Here is a 27194-nt window from a genome sequence, read left to right as displayed (position 1 = left end):
ATTTCACCCGTTTTGTATGTTTGCGTGTATGATCAGATCCGTGTTGTGTTTATAAAGTAAGTTTCCACATCGTTCACCTGAGGAAGGAGGTAGCCTCCGAAAGCTTGTGAATTTAAAATAAAATTGCTGGACTATAACTTGGTGTTGTAAAATTGTTTACAATTGTCAACCCCAGTCCATCACCGGCATCTCCACATCATGTTTATAAAGTAGAATTGGGCTGATATTGGTTTAAACATATTTGATCAGACTTATTTGTGTGTGTATGATTGGACCTGTTTTGAGTTTGGAAAGTGTCATTGGGCCTGTTTTGAGTATATTAAGTGTGATTTGTGTGATCAAACCTGTTTTCTGCAATTGGAGCCAGTTTGTATTTAAATATGCACAATTGGATCCGAACGATCCAACCTGCTTTGTACATATAATACAGCCAGACCTGGTTTGTGTTTGTGTACCTGTGATCGGAACTCTTTATGTTAATTTGTGTGCAATTAGATCCACTTGTATTTGATTAGACCTGTTTGTGTTCGATCTATTTGTGTTTATATGTTTGTGATCAGACCTATTGTATGTGTGCAATTAGAGCTGTTTGTGTATGATTGTGATTGAACCTGTTGTGTTTATATGTTCACAATTGGTGCTGTTTGTATCTATATGTGTCCAAACTAGACCCATTTGTGTTAAACGTTCCAATGCTCTTCTGGCCGACCTCCCATCTGCCACCCTCCATAAACTTATGCTCATTCAAAACTCTGCTGCCCATATCCTAACTCGCACCAAGTCCTGTTCATCCATCACCCCTGTGCTCGCTGACCTACATTGGCTCCCAGTCCAGCAATGCCTCGATTTTGAAATTCTCATCTCAAATGCCGTCATGGCCTCGCCCCTCCCTATCTTTGTAACCTCGTCCAGCCCTACAACCCTCTGAGATCACTGCACTCCTCCAATTCTGGCCTCTTGTCCATCCCCGATTTTCATCACTCCACCATTGGCCTTCAGCTGCCTGGGCCCTAAGCTCTGGAATTCCCTCCCTAAACCTCTCTACCTCTCTCTCCTACTTTAAGTCGCTCCTTAAAACCTATCTCTTTGACCAAGCTTTTGGTCACCTGTCCTAATATCTCCTGATGTGGCTCAGTGTCAAATATTGTGAGATAATTGCTCCTGTGGGATGCCTTGGGACGTTTCACTGTGTTAAAGGCGCTGCATAAATGCAAGATGTTGTTGTGTAATTCAGGTGCTGTTTTGTTGATATGTGTGAGTGAACCTGTTTGTATTTATGTCACAAGATAATTACGGATGAGGAAGGCCACTTGGCTTATCTTAACCCATCCATCCCAGAGTGACCCTCCAGACCTCCCACTGCACCATCCAATTGATTCTTGATTGCAGGGTTGGTGCCTCCAGGCCTTTCTCCGTGGGTCTGGATTGTGTGTGATGGGCACTGCCCTCACCTTTGCCTGGACATGTGGTGGGGGGGGTTTGCCATTGGCAGGTGTGGACCCAGGTCAGGTGTGGGTAGGGGTGGGGCCAGGTGTGGATCCAGGCCAGGTGTGGGTAGGAGTGTGGTCAGGTGTGGATCCAGGCCAGGTGTGGGTAGGGGTGGGGCCAGGTGTGGATCCAGGTCAGGTGTGGGTGGGGGCGGGGTCAGGTGTGGATCCAGGCCAGGGAAGGGGTGGGGTCAGGTGTGGATCAAGATCAGGTGTGGGTAGGGGTGGGGTCAGGTGTGGATCTAGGCCAGGTGTGGGTATGGGTAGGGTCAGGTGTAGATCCAGGTCAGGTGTGGGTATGGGTAGGGTCAGGTGTGGATCTAGGCCAGGTGTGGGTATGGGTAGGGTCAGGTGTGGATCCAGGTCAGGTGTGGGTGTGGGTAGGGCCAGGTGTGGATCCAGGCCTGGTGTGGGTGTGGGTATGGGTAGGGTCAGGTGTGGATCCAGGCCAGGTGTGGGTATGGGTAGGGTCAGGTGTGGATCCAGGCCAGGTGTGGGTATGGGTAGGGTCAGGTGTGGATCCAGGCCAGGTGTGGGTATGGGTAGGGCCAGGTGTGGATCCAGGCCAGGTGTGGGTATGGGTAGGGTCAGGTGTGGATCCAGGCCAGGTGTGGGTATGGGTAGGGTCAGGTGTAGATCCAGGCCAGGTGTGGGTATGGGTAGGGTCAGGTGTGGATCTAGGCCAGGTGTGGGTATGGGTAGGGTCAGGTGTGGATCTAGGCCAAGTGTAGGTGATGGTATGGGTAGGGTCAGATGTGGATCCAGGCCAGGTGTGGGTATGGGTAGGGTCAGGTGTGGATCCAGGTCAGGTGTGGGTATGGGTAGGGTCAGGTGTGGATCCAGGCCAGGTGTGGGTATGGGTAGGGTCAGGTGTAGATCCAGGCCAGGTGTGGGTATGGGTAGGGTCAGGTGTGGATCCAGGCCAGGTGTGGGTATGGGTAGGGCCAGGTGTGGATCCAGGCCAGGTGTGGGTATGGGTAGGGTCAGGTGTGGATCCAGGCCAGGTGTGGGTATGGGTAGGGCCAGGTGTGGATCCAGGCCAGGTGTGGGTATGGGTAGGGTCAGGTGTGGATCCAGGCCAGGTGTGGGTGTGGGTAGGGCCAGGTGTGGATCCAGGCCAGGTGTGGGTGTGGGTATCGGTAGGGTCAGGTGTGGATCCAGGCCAGGTGTGGGTATGGGTAGGGTCAGGTGTGGATCCATACAGTCATAGAGTCATAGAGTCATAGAGAGTCATGGAGTTATCCAGCATGGATAGAGGCCCTTCGGCCCATCGTGTCCGCGCCGGCCATCAAGCCCTGTCTAATCTAATCCCATATTCCAGCATTTGGTCCGTAGCCTTGTATGCTATGGCATTTCAAGTGCTCATCCAAATGCTTCTTGAATGTTGTGAGGGTTCCTGCCTCCACAACCCTTTCAGGCAGTGAGTTCCAGACTCCAACCACCCTCTGGGTGAAAAAGTTCTTTCTCAAATCCCCTCTAAACCTCCCGCCTTTTACCTTGAATCTATGCCCCCTTGTTATAGAACCCTCAACGAAGGGAAAAAGCTCCTTAGTATCCATCCTATCTGTGCCCCTCATAATTTTGTACACCTCAATTATGTCCCCCCTCAGCCTCCTCTGCTCCAAGGAAAACAAACCCAATCTTCCCAGTCTCTCTTCATAGCTGAAGCGCTCCAGCCCTGGTAACATCCTGGTGAATCTCCTCTGCACCCTCTCCAAAGCGATCACATCCTTCCTGTAGTGTGGCGACCAGAACTGCACACAGTACTCCAGCTGTGGCCTAACCAGTGTTTTATACAGCTCCATCATAACCTCCTTGCTCTTATATTCTATGCCTCGGCTAATAAAGGCAAGTATCCCATATGCCTTCTTTACCACCTTATCTACCTGTTTCGCCGCCTTCAGGGATCTGTGAACTTGCACACCAAGATCCCTCTGACCCTCTGTCTTGCCTAGGGTCCTCCCATTCATTGTGTATTCCCTTGCCTTGTTAGTCCCTCCAAAGTGCATCACCTCGCACTTTTCCGGGTTAAATTCCATTTGCCACTGTTCCGCCCATCTGACCAACCCATCTATATCGTCCTGCAGACTGAGGCTATCCTCCTCGCTATTTACTACCCTACCAATTTTTGTATCATCAGCGAACTTACTGATCATACCTTTTACATTCATATCCAAGTCGTTAATGTAGACCACAAATAGCAAGGGACCCAGCACCGATCCCTGTGGTACCCCACTGGCCACAGGCTTCCAGTCACAAAAACAACCTTCGACCATCACCCTCTGCCTTCTGCCATTAAGCCAGTTTTGTATCCAAAGTGCCAAGGCACCCTGGATTCCATGGGCTCGTACCTTCTTGACCAGTCTCCTGTGCGGGACTTTATCGAAGGCTTTACTGAAATCCATATATACCACATCCACTGCGTTACCCTCATCCACACGCCTAGTCACCCCCTCAAAAAATTCAATCAAATTAGTCAGACATGATCTTCCCTTGACAAAGCCATGTTGACTATCCCTGATTAATCCTTGCTTCTCCAAGTGGAGACTAATTTTGTCCTTCAGAATTTTTTCCAATAATTTTCCTACCACTGATGTTAGGCTGACTGGCCTGTAGTTCCCCGGTTTTTCCCTACTCCCCTTCTTGAATAAAGGTACTACATTAGCGGTTCTCCAGTCCTCTGGCACATCCCCTGTGGCCAGAGAGGTTCTGAATATATGTGTTAGAGCCCCCGCAATCTCCTCCTTTGCCTCACACAGTAGCCTGGGATACATTTCGTCCGGGCCTGGGGATTTATCCATTTTTAGGCCTGCTAAAACCGCCAATACCTCCTCCCGCTCGATGTTAATATGTTCGAGTATATCACAGTCCCCCTGCCGTATTTCTATGTCTACATCGTCCTTCTCCATAGTGAAAACAGATGCAAAAAATTCATTTAGAACCCCTCCTACATCTGCCGGCTCCACACACAGATTGCCATTTTTGTCCCTAATGGGCCCTATTTTTTCCCGAGTCATCCTCTTACCCTTAATATACTTATAAAACATCTTAGGATTTTCCTTTATTTTGCTCGCCAGTGTTATTTCATGGCCCCTCCTTGATCTCCTAATTTCTTTTTTAAGTATCCCCCTGCACTTTTTGTACTCCTCTCGGGCTTCCTCCGTCTTTAGCCTTTTGTATCTGCCAAAAGCCCTCCTTTTTTCCCTAATCCATTCTCGTATATCCCCTGACATCCAAGGTTCCCTGGAGTTCTTGGAACCACCCTTGACCTTTACGGGAACATGTTGCCATTGTATGGTCTCAATCTCCCTTCTGAAAGACTCCCATTGCTCCGATGCGGATTTTCCTACAAGCAGCTGATCCCAGTCCATTTTGGCCAGATCCTGCCTTATCCTATTAAAATCGGCCTTCCCCCAATTTAGAACCTTTATTTCCGGCCCCTCCTTGTCCTTTTCCATGACCACCTTAAATCTCACCGAATTATGGTCACTGTCACCAAAGTGCTCACCTACTAGCACTTCTTCCACTTGGCCGGCCACATTCCCTAGAATTAGGTCCAGTACCGCCCCCTCTCTTGTAGGACTTTCTACATGCTGGCTCAAAAAGCTCTCCTGGATGCACGTTAAGAATTTTGTACCCTCTAAGCCTTTTACACTCTGAGTATCCCAGTTAATATTGGGGAAGTTGAAATCCCTCACTATTATTACCCTATTATTTGCACAATTTTCCGAGATTTGCCTACATATCTGTTCCTCTATCTCCCCCTGACTGTTTGGGGGCCTATAGTACACTCCCATCAAAGTGCTTGCCCCCTTTTTGTTTTTAAGCTCCACCCATATGGCCTCATTAGAGGAACCTGCTAATATATCATCCCTCCTTATGGCAGTAATTGATTCTTTAATTAATATTGCGACCCCCCCTCCTCTTATACCTCCCCCTCTGTCTCGCCTGAAGATTCTGTACCCCGGAATATTGAGCTGCCAGTCTTGCCCCTCCCTCAACCATGTCTCTGTGACAGCAACAATATCATACTCCCATGTGTTTATCAACACCTTCAGTTCATCCACCTTATTCGCAAGACTCCTTGCATTAAAATAGATGCCATCCAGCCTTGCCCTTACATATTTGCCGTGTCTTCCAAGCTGACTTGTTTTTTTCAAGGCCAGGTGTGGTATGGGTAGGGCCAGGTGTGGATCCAGGCCAGGTGTGGGTATGGGTAGGGCCAGGTGTGGATCCAGGCCAGGTGTGGGTGTGGGTATGGATAGGGTCAGGTGTGGGTGTGGGTATGGATAGGGTCAGGTGTGGATCCAGGCCAGGTGTGGGTATGGGTAGGGCCAGGTGTGGATCCAGGCCAGGTGTGGGTATGGGTAGGGCCAGGTGTGGATCCAGGCCAGGTGTGGGTATGGGTAGGGCCAGGTGTGGATCCAGGCCAGGTGTGGGTATGGGTAGGGCCAGGTGTGGATCCAGGCCAGGTGTGGGTATGGGTAGGGCCAGGTGTGGATCCAGGCCAGGTGTGGGTATGGGTAGGGCCAGGTGTGGATCCAGGCCAGGTGTGGGTATGGGTAGGGCCAGGTGTGGATCCAGGCCAGGTGTGGGTATGGGTAGGGCCAGGTGTGGATCCAGGCCAGGTGTGGGTATGGGTAGGGCCAGGTGTGGATCCAGGCCAGGTGTGGGTATGGGTAGGGCCAGGTGTGGGTGTGGGTAGGGCCAGGTGTGGGTATGGATAGGGCCAGGTGTGGGTATGGGTAGGGCCAGGTGTGGGTGTGGGTAGGGCCAGGTGTGGATCCAGGTCAGGTGAGGGTTGGGGCGGGGCTAGCTCCTCTCATATGACCCCGGCCGGTGACGTGCGGTCCCGTGCCGTTGCCATGGCGCTGTGCTGCCTGGAGTCGGCCTGGCGGGAGCTGGACGAGCCTGTGCTGGGTGGCGACTGGCAATTCTTCCTGGAGATCACGGGCATCCGCATTTACCGCCTCTACCACCAGGTGCGGCCGGGGACAGAGCGCAGGAAATGCGGGGCGGGGAGAGCCCGGCCCTGGGAACCGGGAGCAGGCCTCGGGCCCTCACCACTGCGGGGAGCGGAACCACAGGAGCCGCATATCACTCCAATGCAGCCAGTTTTTAATTTGGTATCAGTTGAGTTCTGTGGACAATCATTTAGCAACCATTTCAGATCAGGACCCAGCAAGCAGAAGGGTCACTGAATGCCCACCGAGACTGGGAGAGGATGGCCGGTTCTCCTGCCAGGGTTACAGGTTGCTCGAAATGTTTTACAGAGAGAATCGAATAGCAGATGGTCAGATTTATCATAGTGGATGTAACTACGGATGCCCATTTGGCTGTGCAGTGACATCCATATGAAGCATATGTGATCACTGTGGGTTTATCAGGTGTTCATTTCCCAGAGATATCACTGATGTAGATTTTCTAACGGTTAACATAAAGCTCTCCGACATCCTGTGGTTCAGTTACTGGACTTGATATGACTTGACGTTATCTAAAGCTGGTGCTGATTTCTCATCCTGTGGGATTTCCACGGTACCAGTGCCTGGTCCGGGGTGAGGGCCGCCCGGTGCCTGGTCCGGGGTGAGGGCCGCCCGGTGCCTGGTCCGGGGCGAGGGGTTTCCGATGCCGGCACCTGGTTCGGTGGGATCTGCACAGTCCTTTTCAAACTGTTCTATATTTTGCAGGAATCGTGCCTTTATGAATATAAGATCTACGGAACGTTTGCAGATTGCGCTCCGGAGTTGTATGTGGATGTGTACATGGACCTGGAGTATAGGAAGCAGTGGGATAGTTACGTGAAAGGTTAGTTCACAGTGGCTACTGTATTGGTGGTGTTTCAAAGACAGCTTGACCTGCTTGTTTGAACTGAAGAGATTAATGTAGAATAGAGGTCCCTTTCTAACAGCTCATCTTCAAAACATTAGATACCTAGTGTAGTACTGAGCCACATCGACCTGGGATCCTCTACATTTGTTCCTTTGTTTGTGCTGAGTTATCTGATCTCAGTTGGGGCAATGAAAAGGGAATTGCAATTGGCCTTGGTGTTCCTGGACTAGGAAAGGGGAAAAAATATCAGTGTTTCTGCTCCTGATTGCTATTGATTAATCCCTGCTGGAATATATAGAAATAGGGTGAACACAGAATTGGGTTAGGCTGTGATGCCTCTATGCTTGAATAGCACAGAAACAATCACAGTCTAGGCTCACGTGTGAACAAGGTACCAGAGCTGCCAGTGACTGCAAAACTGTACCCAAGCAAGGAGTCAGCACCTTCAGGAGAGGAGAAAAATGAGGAAGGGAAAGAAACAAATGAAGCTTTAGAATTAGTGTAGAGGGGTACAGGTGTATGTGTGTGTGTGTGTTGGTGAATTAGTGTAGAGGGGTACAGGTGTGTGTGTGTTGGTGAATTAGTGTAGAGGGGTACAGGTGTGTGTGTGTTGGTGAATTAGTGTAGAGGGGTACAGGTGTGTGTGTGTTGGTGAATTAGTGTAGAGGGGTACAGGTGTGTGTGTGTTGGTGAATTAGTGTAGAGGGGTACAGGTGTGTGTGTGTTGGTGAATTAGTGTAGAGGGGTACAGGTGTGTGTGTGTGTTGGTGAATTAGTGTAGAGGGGTACAGGTGTGTGTGTGTGTGTTGGTGAATTAGTGTAGAGGGGTACAGGTGTGTGTGTGTGTTGGTGAATTAGTGTAGAGGGGTACAGGTGTGTGTGTGTGTGTTGGTGAATTAGTGTAGAGGGGTACAGGTGTGTGTGTGTTGGTGAATTAGTGTAGAGGGGTACAGGTGTGTGTGTGTTGGTGAATTAGTGTCGAGGGGTACAGGTGCGTGTGTGTTGGTGAATTAGTGTGGAGGGGTACAGGTGCGTGTGTGTGCGTGAATTAGTGTGGAGGGGTACAGGTGTGATTGGTGTGTGCGTGAATTAGTGTAGAGGGGTACAGGTGTGATTGGTGTGTGTGCGTGAATTAGTGTAGAGGGGTACAGGTGTGATTGGTGTGTGTGCGTGAATTAGTGTAGAGGGGTACAGGAGTGTGTGTGTTGGTGAATTAGTGTAGAGGGGTACAGGTGTGATTGGTGTGTGTGCGTGAATTAGTGTAGAGGGGTACAGGAGTGTGTGTGTTGGTGAATTAGTGTAGAGGGGTACAGGAGTGATTGGTGTGTGTGCGTGAATTAGTGTAGAGGGGTACAGGAGTGATTGGTGTGTGCGCGTGAGGTGTGTGCCTACATTGTTATCTGTGTGAAGTCACTGATTTTCGTTGATAAAGTATGTAAGTTATTAAGTATTGCTTGGTACTTTCAAAGGCCGGGTTCCTCGGAGCTGGTCCTGTTTCTTCATCGTAACTTTGTCGGTAGTGCGACGGAGCGGGAGCTTCTCTAAGGAAATTCCTGGCTGAAATGTTTTGATGCAGTTCTTTGTTTAAACAGCTGCCCTACATCTGTGAGCTTTGCTGAAGTACAGGTCAGGCAGTCTTTACACGATTGTTTTCTTTCCACTTGCTCTGTGTGATGTTAAAGACTCTGCGTGTGTGTGTGGTTAACATGTCTTTTTTTACATGATGGACTATTTGTGTTTTAAAACAACCAGCCCAGGAAGTTGCTGGGAAGTTCCACCCTGTGTGATCTGTGTCAGACAGCGCTGCGATTTTCTGCCTGTTAACTGTTTTTGAATGTTCTGGTCTCTGGTAACCTGGAGAGATGTTTGAGGGGCTGTACAAGGTGTAGTGCTTTGTGTTCACATTAGCAGCCTTCATCTTAGCTGCCCACACGCCTTTATAATTGCTGACTTTGACCTGCTGCAGCCATGTCCCCCATTCTAACTTCAGCTGGTGGCCCTCTCCGCTGGCCCAATGTATCTGTGAATCAGTTACTTTCTTCCCCTCCCCAACTGATCAAATTACCGGTATGGCAGATAGGAATGCAATCTAAGTGGGGAAGCATTGGGAGGTCGAATAGAAGAACAAAAGGATTTAGGGGTCTAGGTCTAATTAAAAGCTCCCTTGCAGGTACACTCACGCATGCACCCAGATGTACTATTGCAGTTATATAGATCTCGTATGGAATATTGAGTTCAGTTTTGGACAAACCACCTTGGGATGAATCTACTGGCATTGGAGGGTATCCGGCAGCAATTCACCAGACAGTACCTGGAGTGAAAGGGCTGAGTTATAATCAGAGAATGGGTAAACTTGGGATCTGTTTCCCCGGAGATGAAGTTAAGGATCTGATTGAAGTGTTTTGAAATAATGAAGGGAATTGACAAGAGTAAATAAGGAGCTGTAGAAGAAGCTTTACTCAGCAATCACAACAACACTCGAGAAGCTCAGTACCATCCAGGATAGAGCAGTTTGTTTGATTAGTGTCCCAACCACCAGGCTCTGTATTCACTCCTCCATCACTGGCACTCCATGACTATAGTGTGTACGGTCTACAGGATGCACTTTAGTAACTCACCAAGGTTACTTTGACTACACCTCCCTTCCCTGTGACCTCTATTTCATAGAAGGACAAGAGCAGCGATATCGTGGGGACATCACACATCATCCTGACTTGGATTGCTGCTGCTTCATCCTTGTTGGATCAATATCCTGGAATTCCCTACCTAAAACCATCACGGGAATGCCCCAAGACTGCAATGGTTCAAGCTTCCCAGCGCAGCTAGGGATTGCCAGCATTGTCCACATCCCGAGATCAATTTTTAATAAAAAGTGCTTTGAGGTGTCACTGAGAATTGATCAGATGCAATACAAAGTCAAGTTTAGACAAGTTAACTTGTCTATCCTTTGATGTGATATTTAATTAGATACAAAGGATTTTTTGAGACCCTTCCAGATCCCGATCTAGTGTGTGACGATCTCCTCCCAGCATTGCTCCCCTTCCCATGATCAAATTTTAGGAACTGAAGTTTGATAAAAATGAACTATATTAGTGATTGAAAAAGTATTTATTGGACTAGAAAACCTCCTTACTGTTTACTGTACACCTTCTCTTGATTCCTCTGTGTTTGTTTTCTGTGTTTAATTTATTTGTCTGGGCTGTTTGCAGTGTGGGCTCTCCCCGGACACCACCTTCAGGTATTGTTAATTTCTGCCTAACCTCTTGTCTGGTTGTCACTAGAGTAGCTGAGATGTTTTGTGTTAGTTTGAGTACAGTAGATTGGGTCATGTGTAATGTGTGAACTTCCTAAACAATACTTTTATATACAATGTACAGCACAGAAACAGACCATTCAGCCCAATTGGTTTGTGCTGGTGTTTATGCTCCACACGAGCCTCCTTCCACCCCTCTTCATCTAACCCTATCAGCATAACCTTCTATTCCTTACTCCCTCAGTTACTTATCTAGTTTCTCATTAAATGCTATTTGCCTCAACTACTTCTTGTGGTAGCAAGTTCCATTTTTCAACCACTCTCTGGGTAAAGAAGTTCCTCTTGAATTCCCTATTTATTAGTGACTATCTTATATTTATGACCTCTAGTTTTGGACTTTCCCACAAGTGGAAACATCTTCTACCCTATAAAACCCTTTCATAAACTTAGACATAACTCAACTTTAGCAAACTAATTTTTATCACAGCACCTGTTCATCTTAGAGACATGGGTTTGAATCCAGCCTCAGCCAATGGATCACTCTGATCACTTCCCAAAGGGTGAATTCCCATAGATCAAAGCTGCTCGTAATGTCCCACTAAATTGGCAGTCAAAGGATGCTACACATAGAATATCAAACAAGTGCAATGGGAGTACTCTACTGATTTTGGGATTAAAGTACATGATTAGAGCAGAGTAAAGAATATTACCTCTCTATCTAACCCTTACTGCACCTGTCCCGGGAGTGTTTGATGGGACAGTGTAGAGGGAGCTTTACTCTGTATCTAACCCTTACTGCACCTGCCCTGGGAGTGTTTATGGGACGGTGTAGAGGGAGCTTTACTCTGTATCTAACCTGTGCTGTACCTGCCCCGGGATTGTTTGATGGGACAGTGTAGAGGGAGCTTTACTCTGTATCTAACCCGTGCTGTACCTGCCCCGGGATTGTTTGATGGGACAGTGTAGAGGGAGCTTTACTCTGTATCTAACCCGTGCTGTACCTGCCCCGGGATTGTTTGGGGCATTGTTGTGGTAATTATGCTCTGAATGTGGTTGCCCTTCACTGACCATGTGAGGCCTTCCACTCAAGGGGGATTAGTGTACTTTAATTAAATGTCTTTGTATTTTAGTAGGAGAATCCATTCTCAGTGTTTTCTGATTTTCTGTTTTCTAAATAATGCAGCCCTTCCCTAAAGTAATTCCTTGTTTGTTCCAAACTGCACTTAAGTGGGGAGCAGATTGTAGAATTGGTCTTTGTATGTAATGTTATGATGTATGTTATAAAGGGATTTAGTTATTTTTAAGTTGTGGCCTTCTCCCTCACAGGCCAGGGAGTTCTCAGGTTCCACCCTGCTCTGTGTGCTGGCTGATTTCAGGGGTATGGTGGGGGTACTGGGATTGCTTTATGTCCTGGGTCAAATTAAGCGGGAAAAATCAGCCGGGCTTGTTGTTCTGTGTAGATGTTGGTTAGGAACAGAATGGGACTGAACTGTGATTCTCCTGTCAGTTAAATGGCCTGCTGTGTATAATGGCCGTTTGGGAGATTACTGGGAGGACAGCTGCTGCTGCGCACCCACACCCTGGAATGTGAGACCCTTCCGGAGTGTTGGGAGTGGAGGGGTGGGAGTTAAATAGTCAGAAGCACGGATGAACATTGTAGCCACATGCTGCTGCTCGGGGAAGCTGATGAATTGGTTCACTCATTAAATCTTTTCTTTCTTTTACTCCACAGAGCTGTACGAGCAAGAGTGCGATGGGCAGAAAGTGATTTACTGGGAAGTCAAATACCCATTCCTTTTGTCCAACCGAGATGTATCCTTCCCAGTGTTTGAGTGTCCTGTTTGTTTTTCTAACTGAAGTGCAAAGGAGCCCAGGGGGTGGAGGGGTAGTGCGTGGGGGAATTCAGATTTCCTTGGATTTAAAAGGTTATTGTTTTCTCAGTTGTTTTGAGAAAGCGGTTTCTGCCAGTGAAATGTTGAAGTTTTATTCAGCACTGTTTGACTGTGACCTCAGTCACCTTCTGAAGTCCTGTGATAAATGCTTGAATGCAGTGAAGATATTGGGATCCATTATATCCCAGTACATCTCACTAATTCATGATGTGGTTTGTTGCTCAGCTGGCTTTGTTGTTGTGTATCAGTCTTGGAAGCGATGCCAAGTAATTGTGATATCCCTCAGCCATTAGCTAAAGTACTTGGCAGAAAAAGCAAAATCATTTTTTTAAGCAGCGAGTTACGATGATCATAGAATCATAGAGAGGTTACAGCACAGAAGGAGGCCATTTGGCCCATCGAGTCCGCGCCGGCTCTATGCAAGAGCAATCCAGCTAGTCCCACTTCCCCGCCCTTTCCCTGTAGCCCTGCAAATCTTTTCCTTTCAAGTACTTATCCAGTTCCCTTTTGAAGGCCATGATTGAATCTGCCTCCACCACCCCCTCGGGCAGTGCATTCCAGATCCCAACCACTTGCTGTGTAAAAAAAGTTTTTCCTCATGTCACCATTGGTTCTTTTGCCAATCGCCTTAAATCTGTGTCCTCTGGTCCTTTATCCTTCCGCCAATGGTAACAGTTTCTCTCTACCTACTTTGTCTAGACCCTTCATGATTTTGAATACCTCTATCAAATCTCCTTGCAATCGTCTCTGTTCCAAGGAAAACAACCCCAGCTTCTCCAGTCTATCCACGTAACTAAATTCCCTCATCCTAGGAATCATTCTAGTAAATCTCTTCGCATCTTTCCTGAAGTGCGGTGCCCAGAACTGGACACAATACTCCAGTTGTGGCCTAACCAGTGTTTTATGATGGTTCATCATGATTTCCATACTTTTGTACTCTATGCCTCTATTTATAAAGCCTGGATCCCGTATGCTTTTTTAACCACTTTGTCAACCTGCCCTGCCACCTTCAACGATTTGTGCACATATACCCCCAGATCTCTTTGTTCCTGTACCCCTTTTAGAGTCATACGAGAGTTTATATTGCCTCTCCTCGTTCTTCCTACCTGGAATGTGCTGCCTTAAAGGGCGGTGGAAGCAGATTCAATAGTAACTTTCAAAAGGGAATTGGATAAATACTTAAAGGGAAAATTTGTAGGGCTACGGGGAAAGAGCGGGGGGGGGAGTGGGACTAATTGAATGGCTCTTTCAAAGAGCCGGCACAGGCACGATGGGCCGAATGGTCTCCTGTGCTGTAAGATTCTATGCTTAGCCGATTTTAGTGACACTTCAATGCGGTTGCTTTGCTGCTGACAGTGTGTTGACATTGAAACAGGTGAAGCTCTTAAAACCAATGTCTCCATGTTAGACATGTCCCCTGGTGCTCGCCAGCCTCCTGTCAGGTACACTCCATAGCCTTCCACAGGAAAAATGCCCAAGGACATGGTCTGATTTCTGACAGCCTCCCTGGGGGTTGAACATGTAGCCTTGGTCTGCCGGCTTCACTCAGTGACTCAGAGGCCCCTCGCAGGACTCCTGGTTTGGGGAGTGGCAGGTCCCGTGCTCTCCTCAGCACGCCACAGGTCTAACCTGAGGTAGGAGTGAGGGGTGGGGCAGGTGTTGCCACAAAGTTGCCTGTCTGCAGTTTCCCTGTGCCGTGCCAGCCACGTCACTGAGTGGAGGCCAGGTGCGCCCACAGAGGGAAGAAGGAGCTACCTTTGGCCTGTTCTCACTCAGTTCCCAGCAACCAGCCTGGTAATCCAGAGGGGTATGGAAGTGTAGTGATTGTTTCTGGGCTAGTAATCCAGAGGCCTGGACTAATAATCCAGAGAACGTGAGCTCAAATCCCACCATGGCAGTTTGAGAATAAAAATCAGTTAATATCTGGGAATGACAATGACCGTGAAGCTGTCGGATTATCGTAAAAGCCCAATTGGTTCACTAATGTCCCTTTAGGGAAGGAAACCTGCCGTCCTTACCCGGTCTGGGCCTATATGTGACTCCCGTCCCATGGTTGGCTCTTCACTGCCCTCTGAAGTGGCCTAGCAGACCACTCAGTTTTATCAAACCGTCAGGAATGGACAAAAAAAGACCAAGGTCCTTCTAACATCCTGGCAGTCCCGTGATACAACGATAATGGAGTTGTTAACTAAGTAATGCGGTCTTGCCAGTGACGCCCACACTCTGTGAATCAACAAAACATGCTTTTTTTATTTGTTCATGGGATGTGGGTATCACTGGCAAGACCAGCATTTATTGCCCATCCCTAATTGCCCTTGAGAAGGTGGTGGTGAGCCGCCGCCTTGAACCGCTGCAGCCCGTGTGGTGAAGGTTCTCCCACAGTGCTGTTAGGAAGGGGTTGCGAATGGAACTGAACACTGTGCAATCATCAGCGAACATCCCCATTTTTGACCTTATGGAAGGAAGGTCATTGATGAAGCAGCTGAAGATGGTTGGGTCTAGGACTCTGCCCTGAGGAACTCCTGCAGCAATGTCCTGGGGCTGAGATGATTTGCCTCCAACAACCACTACCATCTTCCTTTGTGCTAGGTATGACTCCAGCCACTGGAGAGTTTTCCCCCTGATTCCCATTGACTTCAATTTTACTAGGGCTCCTTGGTGCCACACTCGGTCAAATGCTGCCTTGATGTCAAGGGCAGTCACTCTCACCTCACCTATGGAATTCATCTCTTTTGTCCATGTTTGGACCAAGACTGTAATGAGGTCTGGAGCCGAGTGGTCCTGGCGGAACCCAAACACAGTATTGGTGAGTAAGTGCCGCTTGATAACACTGTCAACGACACCTTCCATCACTTTTCTGATGATTGAGAGTGGACTGATGGGGCGGTAATTGGCTGGATTGGATTTGTTTTGCTCCTTGTGGACAGGATATACCTGGGCAATTTTCCACATTGTCAGGTAGATGCCAATGTTGTGGCTGTGCTGGAACAGTTTGGCTAGAGGCGCGGCTAGTTCTGGAGCACAAGTCTTCAGCACTACAGCCGGGATGTTATCGGGGCCCATAGCCTTTGCTGTATCCAGTGCACTCAGCTGTTTCTTGATATCACGTGGAGTGAATCGAATTGGCTGAAGACTGGTTTCTGTGATGGTGGGGATATCGGGAGGAGGCCGAGATGGATCATCCACTTGGCACTTCTGGCTGAAGATGGTTGCAAACGCTTCAGCCTTGTCTTTTGCACTCACGTGCTGGACTCCGCCATCATTGAGGATGGGGATGTTTGCAGAGCCTTCTCCTCCTGTTAGTTGTTTAATTGTCGACCACCATTCACGATTGGATGTGGCAGGATTCGTCATGGAATCGCTTAGCTCCGTCTATAGCATGTTGCTTCCTCTGTTTAGCATGCATATTGTCAGCTTCACCAGGTTGGCATCTCATTTTTAGGTACGCCTGGTGCTGCTCCAGGCATGCTCTTCTGCACTCCTCATTGAACCAGGGCTGGTCCCCTGGCTTGTTGGTAATGGTAGTGAGGAATATGCCAGGCCATGAGGTTACAGATTGTGCTGGAATACAATTCTGCTGCTGTTTATGGCCCACAGCACCTCATGGATGCCCAGTTTTGAGCTGCTAGATTGTTCTGAATCTATCCCATTTAGCACGGTGGTCGTGCCACACAACCCGTTGGATGGTGTCCTCAGTGTGAAGACGGGACTTAGTCTCCGCAAGGACCGTGCAGTGGTCACTCCTACCAATACTAGCATGGACAGATGCATCTGCAACAGGTAGATTGGTGAGGATGAGTGGTTTTTCCCTAACTTCATCCTCAGTACGTTTACGCTCGCGAGTGTCACGACTTGGATGTCGATGGACGAAAGATTTGGGTGATTGTGGCAAAATGTGTGACTGGTTTACCAGCAAAATCTGGCATCATCAGAGTGGAGGACTATCATCAAACCCTGGTTCTCGAGGGTGATGGTAAACAAGGCACCAAAGGTATCTATCCCAGATATTCATCTTACAGCGTTCAAAAACCCGTAATGGGACGTGTGAAATTCTCATATTATGTCCATCTGAACTGTGAAATACAAAGATAGATCTGGCCTTCCAGGTTAGTTTGTGGATGGACAGAGCCTTTGGGGCTGTGTAACACTATGGTGAAGTACTGGTGGATACAGGTCTGTCAATGTATAACATGGGTACAGTACTGGTGGGTACTGGTCTGGCAGTGTAAGACTGGGGTGTAGTACTTTTTTTATTATTTGTTCATGGGATGTGGGCATCGCTGGCAAGGCCAACATGTATTGCCCATCCCTAGTTGCCCTTGAGAAGGTGGTGATGAGCCGCCGCCTTGAACCGCTGCAGTCCGTGTGGTGAAGGTTCTCCCACAGAGCTGTTAGGTAGGGAATTCTAGGATTTTGACCCAGCGACGATGAAGGAACGGCGATATATTTCCAAGTCGGGATGGTTGTGACTTGGAGGGGAACATGCAGGTGGTGTTCCCATGTGCCTGCTGCTGTTGTCCTTCTAGGTGGTAGAGGTAGTGGGTTTGGGAGATGTTGTCGAAGAAGCCTTGGCGAGTTGCTGCAGTGCATCCTGTGGATGGTACACACTGCAGCCGTGGTGCGCGGTGGTGATGGGAGTGAATGTTTAGGGTGGTGGATGGGGTGCCAATCAAGCGGGCTGCTTTGTCCTGCATGGTGTCGAGCTTCTTGTGTTGTTGGAGCTGCACTCATCCAGGCAAGTGGACAGTATTCCATCACACTCCTGACTTGTACCTTGTAGATGGTGGAAAGGCTTTGGGGAGTCAGGAGGTGAGTCACTCGCCGCAGAATAACCAGCCTCTGACCTGCTCTTGTAGCCACAGTATTTATATGGCTGGTCCAGTTAAGTTTCTGGTCAATGGTGATCCCCAGGATGTTGATGGTGGAGGATTCGGCGATGGTAATGCCATTGAATGTCAAGGGGAGGTGGTTAGATTCTCTCTTGTTGGAGATGGACATTGCCTGGCACTGGTCTGGCATGAATGTTACTTGCCACTTATCAGCCCAAGCCTGGATGTTGTCCAGGTCTTGCTGCATGCGGGCATGGACTGCTTCATTATCTGAGGGGTTGCGAATGGAACTGAACACTGTGCAATCATCAGCAAACATCCCCATTTCTGACCTTATGATGGAGGGAAGGTCATTGATGAAGCAGCTGAAGATGGTTGGGCCAAGGACACTGCCCTGAGGAGCTCCTGCAGCAATGTCCTGGGGCTGAGATGATTGGCCTCCAGCAACCACTACCATCTTCCTTTGTGCTAGGTATGAATCCAGCCACTGGAGAGTTTTCCCCCTGATTCCCATTGACTTCAATTTTACTAGGGCTCCTTGGTGCCACACTCGGTCAAATGCTGCCTTGATGTCAAGGGCAGTCACTCTCACCTCACCTCTGGAATTCAGCTCTTTTGTCCATGTTTGGACCAAGGCTGTAATGAGGTCTGGAGCCGAGTGGTCCTGGCAGAACCCAAACTGAGCATCGGTGAGCAGGTTATTGGTGAGTAAGTGCCGCTTGATAGCACTGTCGACGACACCTTCCATCACTTTGCTGATGATTGCGAGTAGACTAATCGGGCGGTAATTGGCCGGATTGGATTTGTCCTGCTTTTTGTGGACAGGACATACCTGGGCAATTTTCCACATTATTGAGTAGATGCCGGTGTTGTGGCTGTACTGGAACAGCTTGGCTCGAGGTGCGGCTGGCTGTGGAGCACAAGTCTTCAGCACAACAGCCGGGATGTTGTTGCGGCTCATAGCCTTTGCTGTATCCAGTGCACTCAGCCGTTTCTTGATATCATGTGGATAGCACTGCTGGATACAGGTCTGTCACTGTATAATACTGTGGTACCGTACTGGTGGGTACAGATCTGTCACTATAATACTGGGGCACAGTACTGGTGGGTACAGGTCTGTCACTTGTGGCATTGGTGGAAGGAATTAGAGGTGATGCCTTAGGGGCATCATACGGTGCCCTTGATAGCTTAGTTGGTAAAAGGCAGTGAGGGGCTGAGCCGACCAGACCAGTAGGTCTTTGCTTTGACCCTCGGTCTACGCTGAGTTCGCTGATCTGTCGGGCTGGGAGTAGTTGCACTACAGTTGGCCTGAGAAGCTCTGAACTGGGGAGAGGGAAATGAACCAGGGGTTGATGCTGGGTAAGAACAGGACCCAGGGTAAAGTTTGATCTCGGCTAGCCTCGCCCTCTCTGTATATTTGGCGGTAATTTTATCATTCTAAATTACTTGATAAAGATAGTTTGTAAAAGAAATGGCCTGCAGTCCTGTTTACAGCAGCTGTTTTATTCTTTCAGTGTTTCTGCATTACTTCGATAACCCAGGGGGTAAAATCCCAACCTTCCTCATTAACTGGGCAGCAAAGGTGAGCCAGTGTTTGCTTTGAGTTATTTTATAGGCGGCTATCAGTGTGTCACAATGCAAGGATTTAATGTTTCCAGCTCATGTCAGTGTACAAGGTAAAGCAGAGGGAGCTGAAAAATCTGCTGCACCTTTTGTGCTAGAATATTAAGCATGTGTCGGAGTCATCAGCCAGCTCCTTCTGTTTATGGCAAATGGGGGAGAGAATGGAGGTTCAGTTCCCTCAGCTGGAATAGTTCCACTCAGTCAGAGTGGCAGTGGATCAGGGAGAGTATAAATCAGCCTTGTGATACCCCTCCTGATTGCTGTCCAGTGACCGCTGCTGACCTGGACCGGACCTGACTGTGGTGTCCATAATGGTGGAATCACTGTCTAGGCTCAGACATGAAGGATGGCCACTTCAGCAAGATGAGAGCGAGTGACAGCCATTACCAAGGAGGATTCAGTACCTCCAGGAGAAAAAAGAGGAGGTAAAATAAAGGGATCACCTGTGGAGCCACGTTCGTTTTGTTAAGGAAGGTGTGCAGCAAGCACTCTGACCGGCTGTGGGAGATCCTCTTCAACCCCTCCTAGTCCTTGAGGCAGGTGGCATCCAGACAGGCTTGTTTATAGGTCTCACACAAACCGTCTCTCTGCCTCTTTTTATCTTTAATATTCTCCGTGTTTAGCATGTACTTGCGGAGGAGGGGGAGGATCTGCTTGCCGTCAGCCGCCGCGCGGACCGTTCGCGTTCCGTCAGCCGCCGCGCGGACCGTTCGCGTTCCGTCAGCCGCCGCGCGGACCGTTCGCGTTCCGTCAGCCGCCGCGCGGACCGTTCGCGTTCCGTCAGCCGCCGCGCGGACCGTTCGCGTTCCGTCAGCCGCCGCGCGGACCGTTCGCGTTCCGTCAGCCGCCGCGCGGACCGTTCGCGTTCCGTCAGCCGCCGCGCGGACCGTTCGCGTTCCGTCAGCCGCCGCGCGGACCGTTCGCGTTCCGTCAGCCGCCGCGCGGACCGTTCGCGTTCCGTCAGCCGCCGCGCGGACCGTTCGCGTTCCGTCAGCCGCCGCGCGGACCGTTCGCGTTCCGTCAGCCGCCGCGCGGACCGTTCGCGTTCCGTCAGCCGCCGCGCGGACCGTTCGCGTTCCGTCAGCCGCCGCGCGGACCGTTCGCGTTCCGTCAGCCGCCGCGCGGACCGTATGTAGACCGAGGGACTGCACTATGGCTGGTGTGACGTTCTGCTCCACTGTTCACGTGGAATGGCTGCTATTCAGAGCTGTAATAATTTTTTGAATATTTAAACTTCTGAAAATTGGTTTCAGGTCATTAACGCAATTGTGTCTTTACACAGACCGGAGTGCCTTCCTTTCTGAAAGACATGCAGAAAGCTTGTGCAAACTACCCTGAGTACCGCAAGAAAGCTGCGAAATAGAGTCTCCGTACTACTGATACTACTTTGCTTCTTTTTACTTTGATATTTGAAAATTGTGGCTGGAGCCGTACTTTTTTTTGAGAAATCAATACCTCATCAATAACTGTCACACTCTTGCCTGCGCTGTATACCGCACCGTGCTGCTTGCATCCCTAACTAACCAGTTCTTGGTGCCACCATCACTGAATGAGTGACAGCTAACGTTATCAAATGGCCAACCTGTTAATCAAGCATAACGCAGGGAGAAACTGCACTTTCCTAAGGAGGCTAGAATTCTCCACCCTCCATGTTACCCACATGATGCTCTCATTGGGGTGGGATGAGAATAAATGCCAGGCGTGGATCAAAGGTTTCCTTGATCGGAGAGGGGAGAAAATTGGCATGATAACTTTATTCTCACTCGGACTTCCCTTTCCTGTCTCCTAGTACCTGAACATAAGTTTACCATTAGCCCAAACCTGGGAGGCAGCTCACTAGCTGTCCTCTTGGGTGGGCTGTGCAATGTAGGGAGACCTTAAATGAAGGGAAAGGGGATGAAATATTTATAAATATTGCTGACTCTCTCCTGGATCTTAGTCTGCATACTTTGTCTGTTCTCCTTTCTCTCATCCCTTCCTGCACCCCCCCTCCCTTCCCCCCCCCCCCCCCCCCCCCATTTTCCCTGACTATATCACTCAGGGATTGGCTGAGTGTGCATGAGAACCCCACGTGTGGATAACTGAGGACAAGTGTGGCACTCTGGTCGGAGAAATCTTAATTGCCCTTAGCAGCGATGAGGGTCGGTAATAAAACATTAATGCACAGCTCCACGGGTAATGTTTACATTCTGTCTCTGGAAAGCAACTTTATCCTGATATTCGCTGGTCTTGAGTCAGAGCAGGACAGGCTGCTGTCCAATTTAATGTGGAATGATAGCTTATAACTGCGTAAATCACAGCAATATACTACTGAGAACCTTTACTTTTCTACAAGTTGTAATAACCTGCGTCAAATTACATGTTCCTGCAGCAACCATTATTTCCTTGACTTCCTTTAATCCACTCACGTGGTTCAGGGAGGGGCCTTAACTCCTCACTGCCTATGTACAGTATCTAGTTCCATTAATGAGTACTGGGACAATGCTGCAGTGCCTTTCATATATAAACAAGGTCAGGCCCTAATGGACTATTGCGCCCACTTTTTTTGTGAAATTATGAATATCACATTTTTGGCATGATTCTAGCCATCCATGTGAATGATGTAATCACTAAATATCTACCTCCCTATCAGATGGGGCATGTCTCTGGATGTCCTTTTAACATCGTGCATGGCACATGTTTGACACTCCCACACCAGCACTTTTTCACATTCCCCGAATGGCCCTTCCTGAGCACTAGCTTTTATGGCAGCTGCTAACAGTGGGGTACTTCCACTTTCTCACCTCAATGGTCAGAAAGTGTTATCTCCATCCTCTGGACTATCCAGGGCCGTGCACCAAGACTGTGCACTCCCCCATTACTGTCTTGCCTTAGCAATTGGACCCTTGGCTGCGAGTACTCTTGACTGACCCGTACCTGGCTAGGAATGGAACAAATGTGCTCATCTTTGGCTGTCCCTTGGTGGGCCTGAGATGTTTCCCTCTGTACCCAGATCACTGCCCACTTTGGGAGCAGTTTACAAGGTAGGCAGAATGTTTGCTGATCTTTCTACATCTCATGGGATCTTTCTGCCTGCTTTAATCCTAGCCCCTTCTACATCCTCAAGCCTTAACAATCCCATCCATTCCCTTTCACGTTTTTATTATCCTTTTGTCCACCCCATGATTACACCTTGTGTAAAGCCCTCTCCTGCTCTTTCCTTCAGCAGTGAGTGCTGTCCTGAGCCATGGCTGTTCAAATTGTTTCTAGGTTGCTCACACCAAGGTCTTGACCTTGTTGCTTTCCCTGGGCCTCATTTTTTCTCCCTTTTAAACCCCCACCACCCAACCAAGATGTATGTGTAGTTCCTTTCCTTGCCTTTAGCACTTTGTTCCATTAATTTCTAACTTCCTAGCTTTTATTTGAGACATTAGTGCTTTGTGCTGGATCTGTCCCTTTGTTCCCAATCATGCATTGTATTTGTCTTCCTGAAACTTGAAAATAAATAGTTGAATAAAAATTCTACCTGTCCCTTTGCTGTGTGTCTGAGGGGAGTTTTGAATGAGGAATGTCTCCCTAGTTTCACCAGGAGGTGGACCACCTCGATCTAGGAAGCTGGTGTCCGACACTGTGACCTTTGACTTAGTTGGAGTGTTTAAACAAAATCAGAATTTCTGTTTCAACAACTTGCATTTATATAGCGACTTTAACATAATAAATATGTTCCAAGGTGCTTCAAAGGAGCTTTAACAGACAAAATTTGACACCAAGCCACATGAGATATTAGGACAGGTGACCGAGAGCTTGGTCAAAAAGGTAGGTTTTAAGGAGCGACTTAAAGGAGGAGAGAGGGGTTTAGGGAGAGAATTCTAGAGCTTAGGGCCTAGATGGCTGAAGACACGGCCACCAGTGGTGGAGCAATTAAAATCGGGGATGTACAAGAGGCCAGAATTGGAGGAGCGCAGAGATCTCTGAGGGTTGTGGAGCTGGAGGAGGTTACAGAGATAGGGAGGGATGAGGCCATGGAGGGATTTGAACACAAGGATGAGAATTTTTAAATCGCGGACCGGGAGCCCCAATGTAGGTTAGTGTTTCAACTAAGTGTGCAGGGGCCTGGGCAGAAGGGAGATGGGGCCTGGGCACAAGTGGGTATTGTGCATCAACCTGAATGACGTGGCAGACTGGAGGAGTTGAGCATCCTTTTCTCGCGCGCCCTCGGTAAGCAGAACTGCTTCAGCCGTCAGTAATGTGATACCAGTGCATCGCTGCCTTGAACAGATACAGTTTTCCTATGAGGTTTTTCCCCCGCTGTCCCTTCCCGTCATTTGACCAAAGCTGCTTTTTTTCCAGGATTTGAGACTTGAGGTGACCAAGCTATTGCCCGCGAGCCTTTTGAGAAAGACCTACAATTATATAGCGTCTTTCATGACCTCAGGACGTCCCAAAGCACTTCACAGCCAATTAATTACTTTTGAAGTGTAATCACTGTTGTAATGTAGGAAACGTGGCAGCTAATTTGCACACAGCAAGATCCCACAAACAGCAATGTCATAATGATCAGATAATCTGTTTTTGGTGGTGTTGGTTGAGTGATAAATGTTGGCCAGGACACCGGGAGAACTTCCTTGCTCTTCTTTGAACGGTGCCATGGGATCTTTTCCGCCCAGCTGAGAGGGCAGACAGGGCCTCGGTTTAATGTCTCATCTGAAAAACAGCTCCTCCGACATCAGCACTCCCTCAATGCTGTACTGAAGTGTCAGCCTAGATTTTGTGCCCAAGTCTCTTGAACCCATAATCTCCTGATTCAGGCGAGAGTGCTACCACTGAGACGAGGCTCAAGTCCCAGTAAGTCACCTGCCTGCCATCTGCATCCTTTCTATGTCCAATTCACCTGTTTCAGTTTTGGTGAAATTCTAAATCCACTAATGAGGCAAAAGCACTGAGAACAGATACTCCAAGAAACCCGGACCACTCGCTTCAAACAGACAAACCAGAAAGCCTTAAAAATAGAACTGAAAGAAAAACTGAGCAACAGACAGCCCTGGGGTAAATTAGCCTCCTCTTTGAAAGCTACAAAGATGAAATATATTACATTAACTAAGGAAAAGAAGGAGGGAGGATCCACGCAAATAAAGGGAGTGACCAGGCGGAGCTACGAGTAAATTCTTGGTTTTATCAGAGGAGGAGGAAGGGGTAGAAAGATGAGGTGCAAGGAGGAATTAGCACACAGGACTGGAGCAACAGTGGGAAGATTTTTTTTAAAAATCAAAGGTATAGAATAAGTATATTTAATTCAAAAAAAGAAGGAATCTGCTAGTAGTTTTAGGATGCCATAGATAAACAGGTTAGGAACCAATTAAAATTAAAGAGGAGGGCCTGTAAAGATGAAGAATAATCAAAAAACTAAAGGAGAATATGAGAAAATAAGGAGTATGTGGGGGAAAAGATGTCAAAACCCATCAAAAGGAGCAGGAAAGTATTTTAGGTGGGACCCCTGAGAGGAGAGGATTGTCAATTTGTAGATCAACAAATAACAGGTATTTAATGCTTTCATGTCAGTCTTTACTATAGAGAAGGATATGAGAGAGGAGGTGAATCCTGGGGTGGTTGAGTGTGCGATGAGCGATATTCTGATGGATAAAAGGAAAAATTTAGGTAGGTTACTTAGGCTAAAGGAAGACAAAAGTGCCAGGGCCCAATGAGATATGTCTCAGGAGCCTGAGATGTTCTCAATTTTTCTGGGTCCCAACGTTCACACATTGATCGTCCCAATACGTTGGGTCTATGTCATGTCGAAATTTGATTATAAGACAGGAAGCTATAAAGGGATATTGATGAGATGAGAAAAGAGCTAAAAAGTGGCAGAGGATTTCAATGTCAGTAAGTGTGAGGTGATGCATTTTGGTTTTTAAAAAAAGCAGCAGTAATGATACTGTGAATGGTCGTAGGTGTGGTGCTGTGGGGGCGCAGAGGGATTTAGGGGGACAGGTTCACAGGAGATTAAGGCAATACCTCAGGTTAATCAAGTTTTTCTTTTTTTAAAAAAAAAAGCTAATGGGATTCTAGGTCTTATCACGAGGTATAGAATATAAAAGCCAAGAGGAAATTGATACCGCAGTTAGAGCACAGTGTGCTGTATTGGGCTCCACACTATAGGAAGGATGTTGAGGCTTTACAGAGAGTGCAGTGCAGATTCACCAGGATGCTGCCTGGTGCGAGGAAATACAAATATGTAAAAGACTTGGAAAAATTGGGGCAGTTTTCATTAGAACAGCACAGATTACAGGGCGATAATGATAGAAGTGTTTAGAATTCTGAAAGGATGGGACAGAGTAGACAGAATCAGACGGTTTCCAGTAGTTGGGGGGTCAGAGGTACAGGATTAAATGCAAGAAATTTAGAATGGCGATCAGGAGAAATGTCTTCACACAGAGAGGCTGTGGAATTCACTTCCAGGGTTAGTGGTTGAGGCAGAAACTATGTCAACATTCATGATTAGATTGGATAGATGGATGAAGGGATATGGGAACAGGGCAGGTAAACATGATTAGAATTATTTGCTCACATGTAGGGTAAACACCGACACGGACTGGTTGGGCCAAATGGCCTTTTTCCATATTGTAAACTCTATGGAATTCTATGCAAACAACTTACATTTGTGTAGCACCTCAACTGTTGGGAATATCTGTAGGTGTATTTTAGGGGAAAGGAGGAGAAGAAGAAAAAAAATAGAAGGAACAGATGTCTGGGCCATGGCGGGAGAGCTGGGAGAGGCGACTGAAAGTTTGGCTGAAAAGTTGGGCATTGACAAGGGTTTAAAGGTGGAGAAGGGAAGGAGTTTAGGTAGGGAATGCCAGAGAGTAGGACCAAACTGCTGTAACCGATGATTGGGCCAAGGGGCATAGGATGCAGTAAAGGCCAGAGTCCAAGAAAGAAAGAACTTGCATTTCTATCGCACTTTTCACAGCCTCAGGACGACCCAAAGCACTTTACAGCCAATTAAGTACTTTTGAAATGTAGTCACTGTTGTAATGCAGGGAAATGTGGCAGCCAATTTGCGCACAGCAAGATCCCACAAACAGCAATGATAATGACCAAATAATCTGTCTTTAATGATGTTGGTTGAAGGGTAAGTATTGGTCAGGACCCTGGGGAGAGCTCCCTTGCTTTTCTTTGAATAATGGCCGTGGGATCTTTTATGCCCACCTGAGAAGATAGGGCCTTGGTTTAACATCTCATCCAAAAGACAGCATTCCCCTAGTACTGCACTGGAGTGTTAGCTTAGATTTTGTGCTCAAGTCTCTGGAGTGGGACCTGAACCCACAACCTTCTGATTTGGAGGCGAGAGTGCAACCCACCAAGCCATGGCTGATAGCTGGAGTCAGAGCACTGAAGGGTATGAGAGGTGAGATAAGGTTGGAAGAGGTTGTGGAGATGGGTGGGCTGAGACTGTGGAAGGATTTGAAGACACATTTTAAATTCAATGTACATAGGAACAGGAGTAGGCCATTCAGCACTTCAATTCTGTTCCGCCATTCAATGAGATTATGGCTGATCTGTATCCTAACTCCATCCACCCGCCTTGGCACTATATCCCCTAATACCCTTGGCGAGCAAAAATCTATTGATTTCAAAACTTCAATGTGTTGGAGGACTGAGGGCCAATAAAGGTCAACAAAGATGGGGGAAATGGGCAAGCAGGACTTAGGGAGGGAGGCAAAGGATATGGGTGACTGAGTTTTGGACAAGTTGGAGTTTATGGATGATGGAGGAATGAAGATGAGAAAGGAGGACATTGGAGAAATCAAGTCTAGAGTGGACAAAAATGAGACTTAGGGTTTCAATGACTTAGGGGTGGAGGCGGAAGGAAGTAGTCTTAGTGATGGGTAGGATGTGTGACCTGAATCTCAGCTTCAGGTTGAACAGGATACCAAGGTTTTGCACAGTCTGGCTCAGCTTGGGAGACAGAATGGAGTCAGTGAAGAGGGAGCTGATTTTATGGTAGGGGCAAAAATGAAAACTTTGCTCTTTTCGCAGGCGGTTTGATCATAGAGGTGGTCAAGGGTAGAACTGGGTGTTGTAAGATTCTCAAAATTCACAGATCCCCAAAACTCGGAGAAACACCCTAAAGAAAAGGACTTTGGACTCTTTTCTAACCATTTCAGGGTGATGAAATATTGGGCCTAACAGAGGGTGATTCAAGGTCAAAAACCAAGATTTGGTATTTTAAAAAGGCATATTTGGGCTTGTGAGGGAAAAAAAGGCTGCAACAGGAGTTGGGATCAACCTCTGTAATAGACGG

General features: G+C 48.0%; 1 protein-coding gene across 1 annotated transcript; it reads left to right on the top strand.

The window, feature by feature from the left end:
- The first annotated feature begins 6318 nt into the window (after positions 1–6318).
- On the top strand, positions 6319–22412 carry pctp (phosphatidylcholine transfer protein). Its single transcript, XM_068003790.1, has 6 exons — positions 6319–6469; positions 7175–7292; positions 12302–12381; positions 16287–16452; positions 18805–18872; positions 20196–22412. Exons 1-6 carry the CDS (start codon positions 6353–6355, stop codon positions 20274–20276), a joined length of 630 nt encoding a protein of 209 aa, XP_067859891.1. The 5' UTR covers positions 6319–6352; the 3' UTR covers positions 20277–22412.
- The last annotated feature ends 4782 nt before the right edge of the window (positions 22413–27194 follow it).

This window comes from Heptranchias perlo, chromosome 23, assembly GCF_035084215.1.
Source record: "Heptranchias perlo isolate sHepPer1 chromosome 23, sHepPer1.hap1, whole genome shotgun sequence".
NCBI lineage: Eukaryota > Metazoa > Chordata > Chondrichthyes > Hexanchiformes > Hexanchidae > Heptranchias > Heptranchias perlo.
The sequence above is the reverse complement of the archived record's forward strand: the minus strand, read 5'-3'. Positions and strand labels throughout refer to the sequence as shown.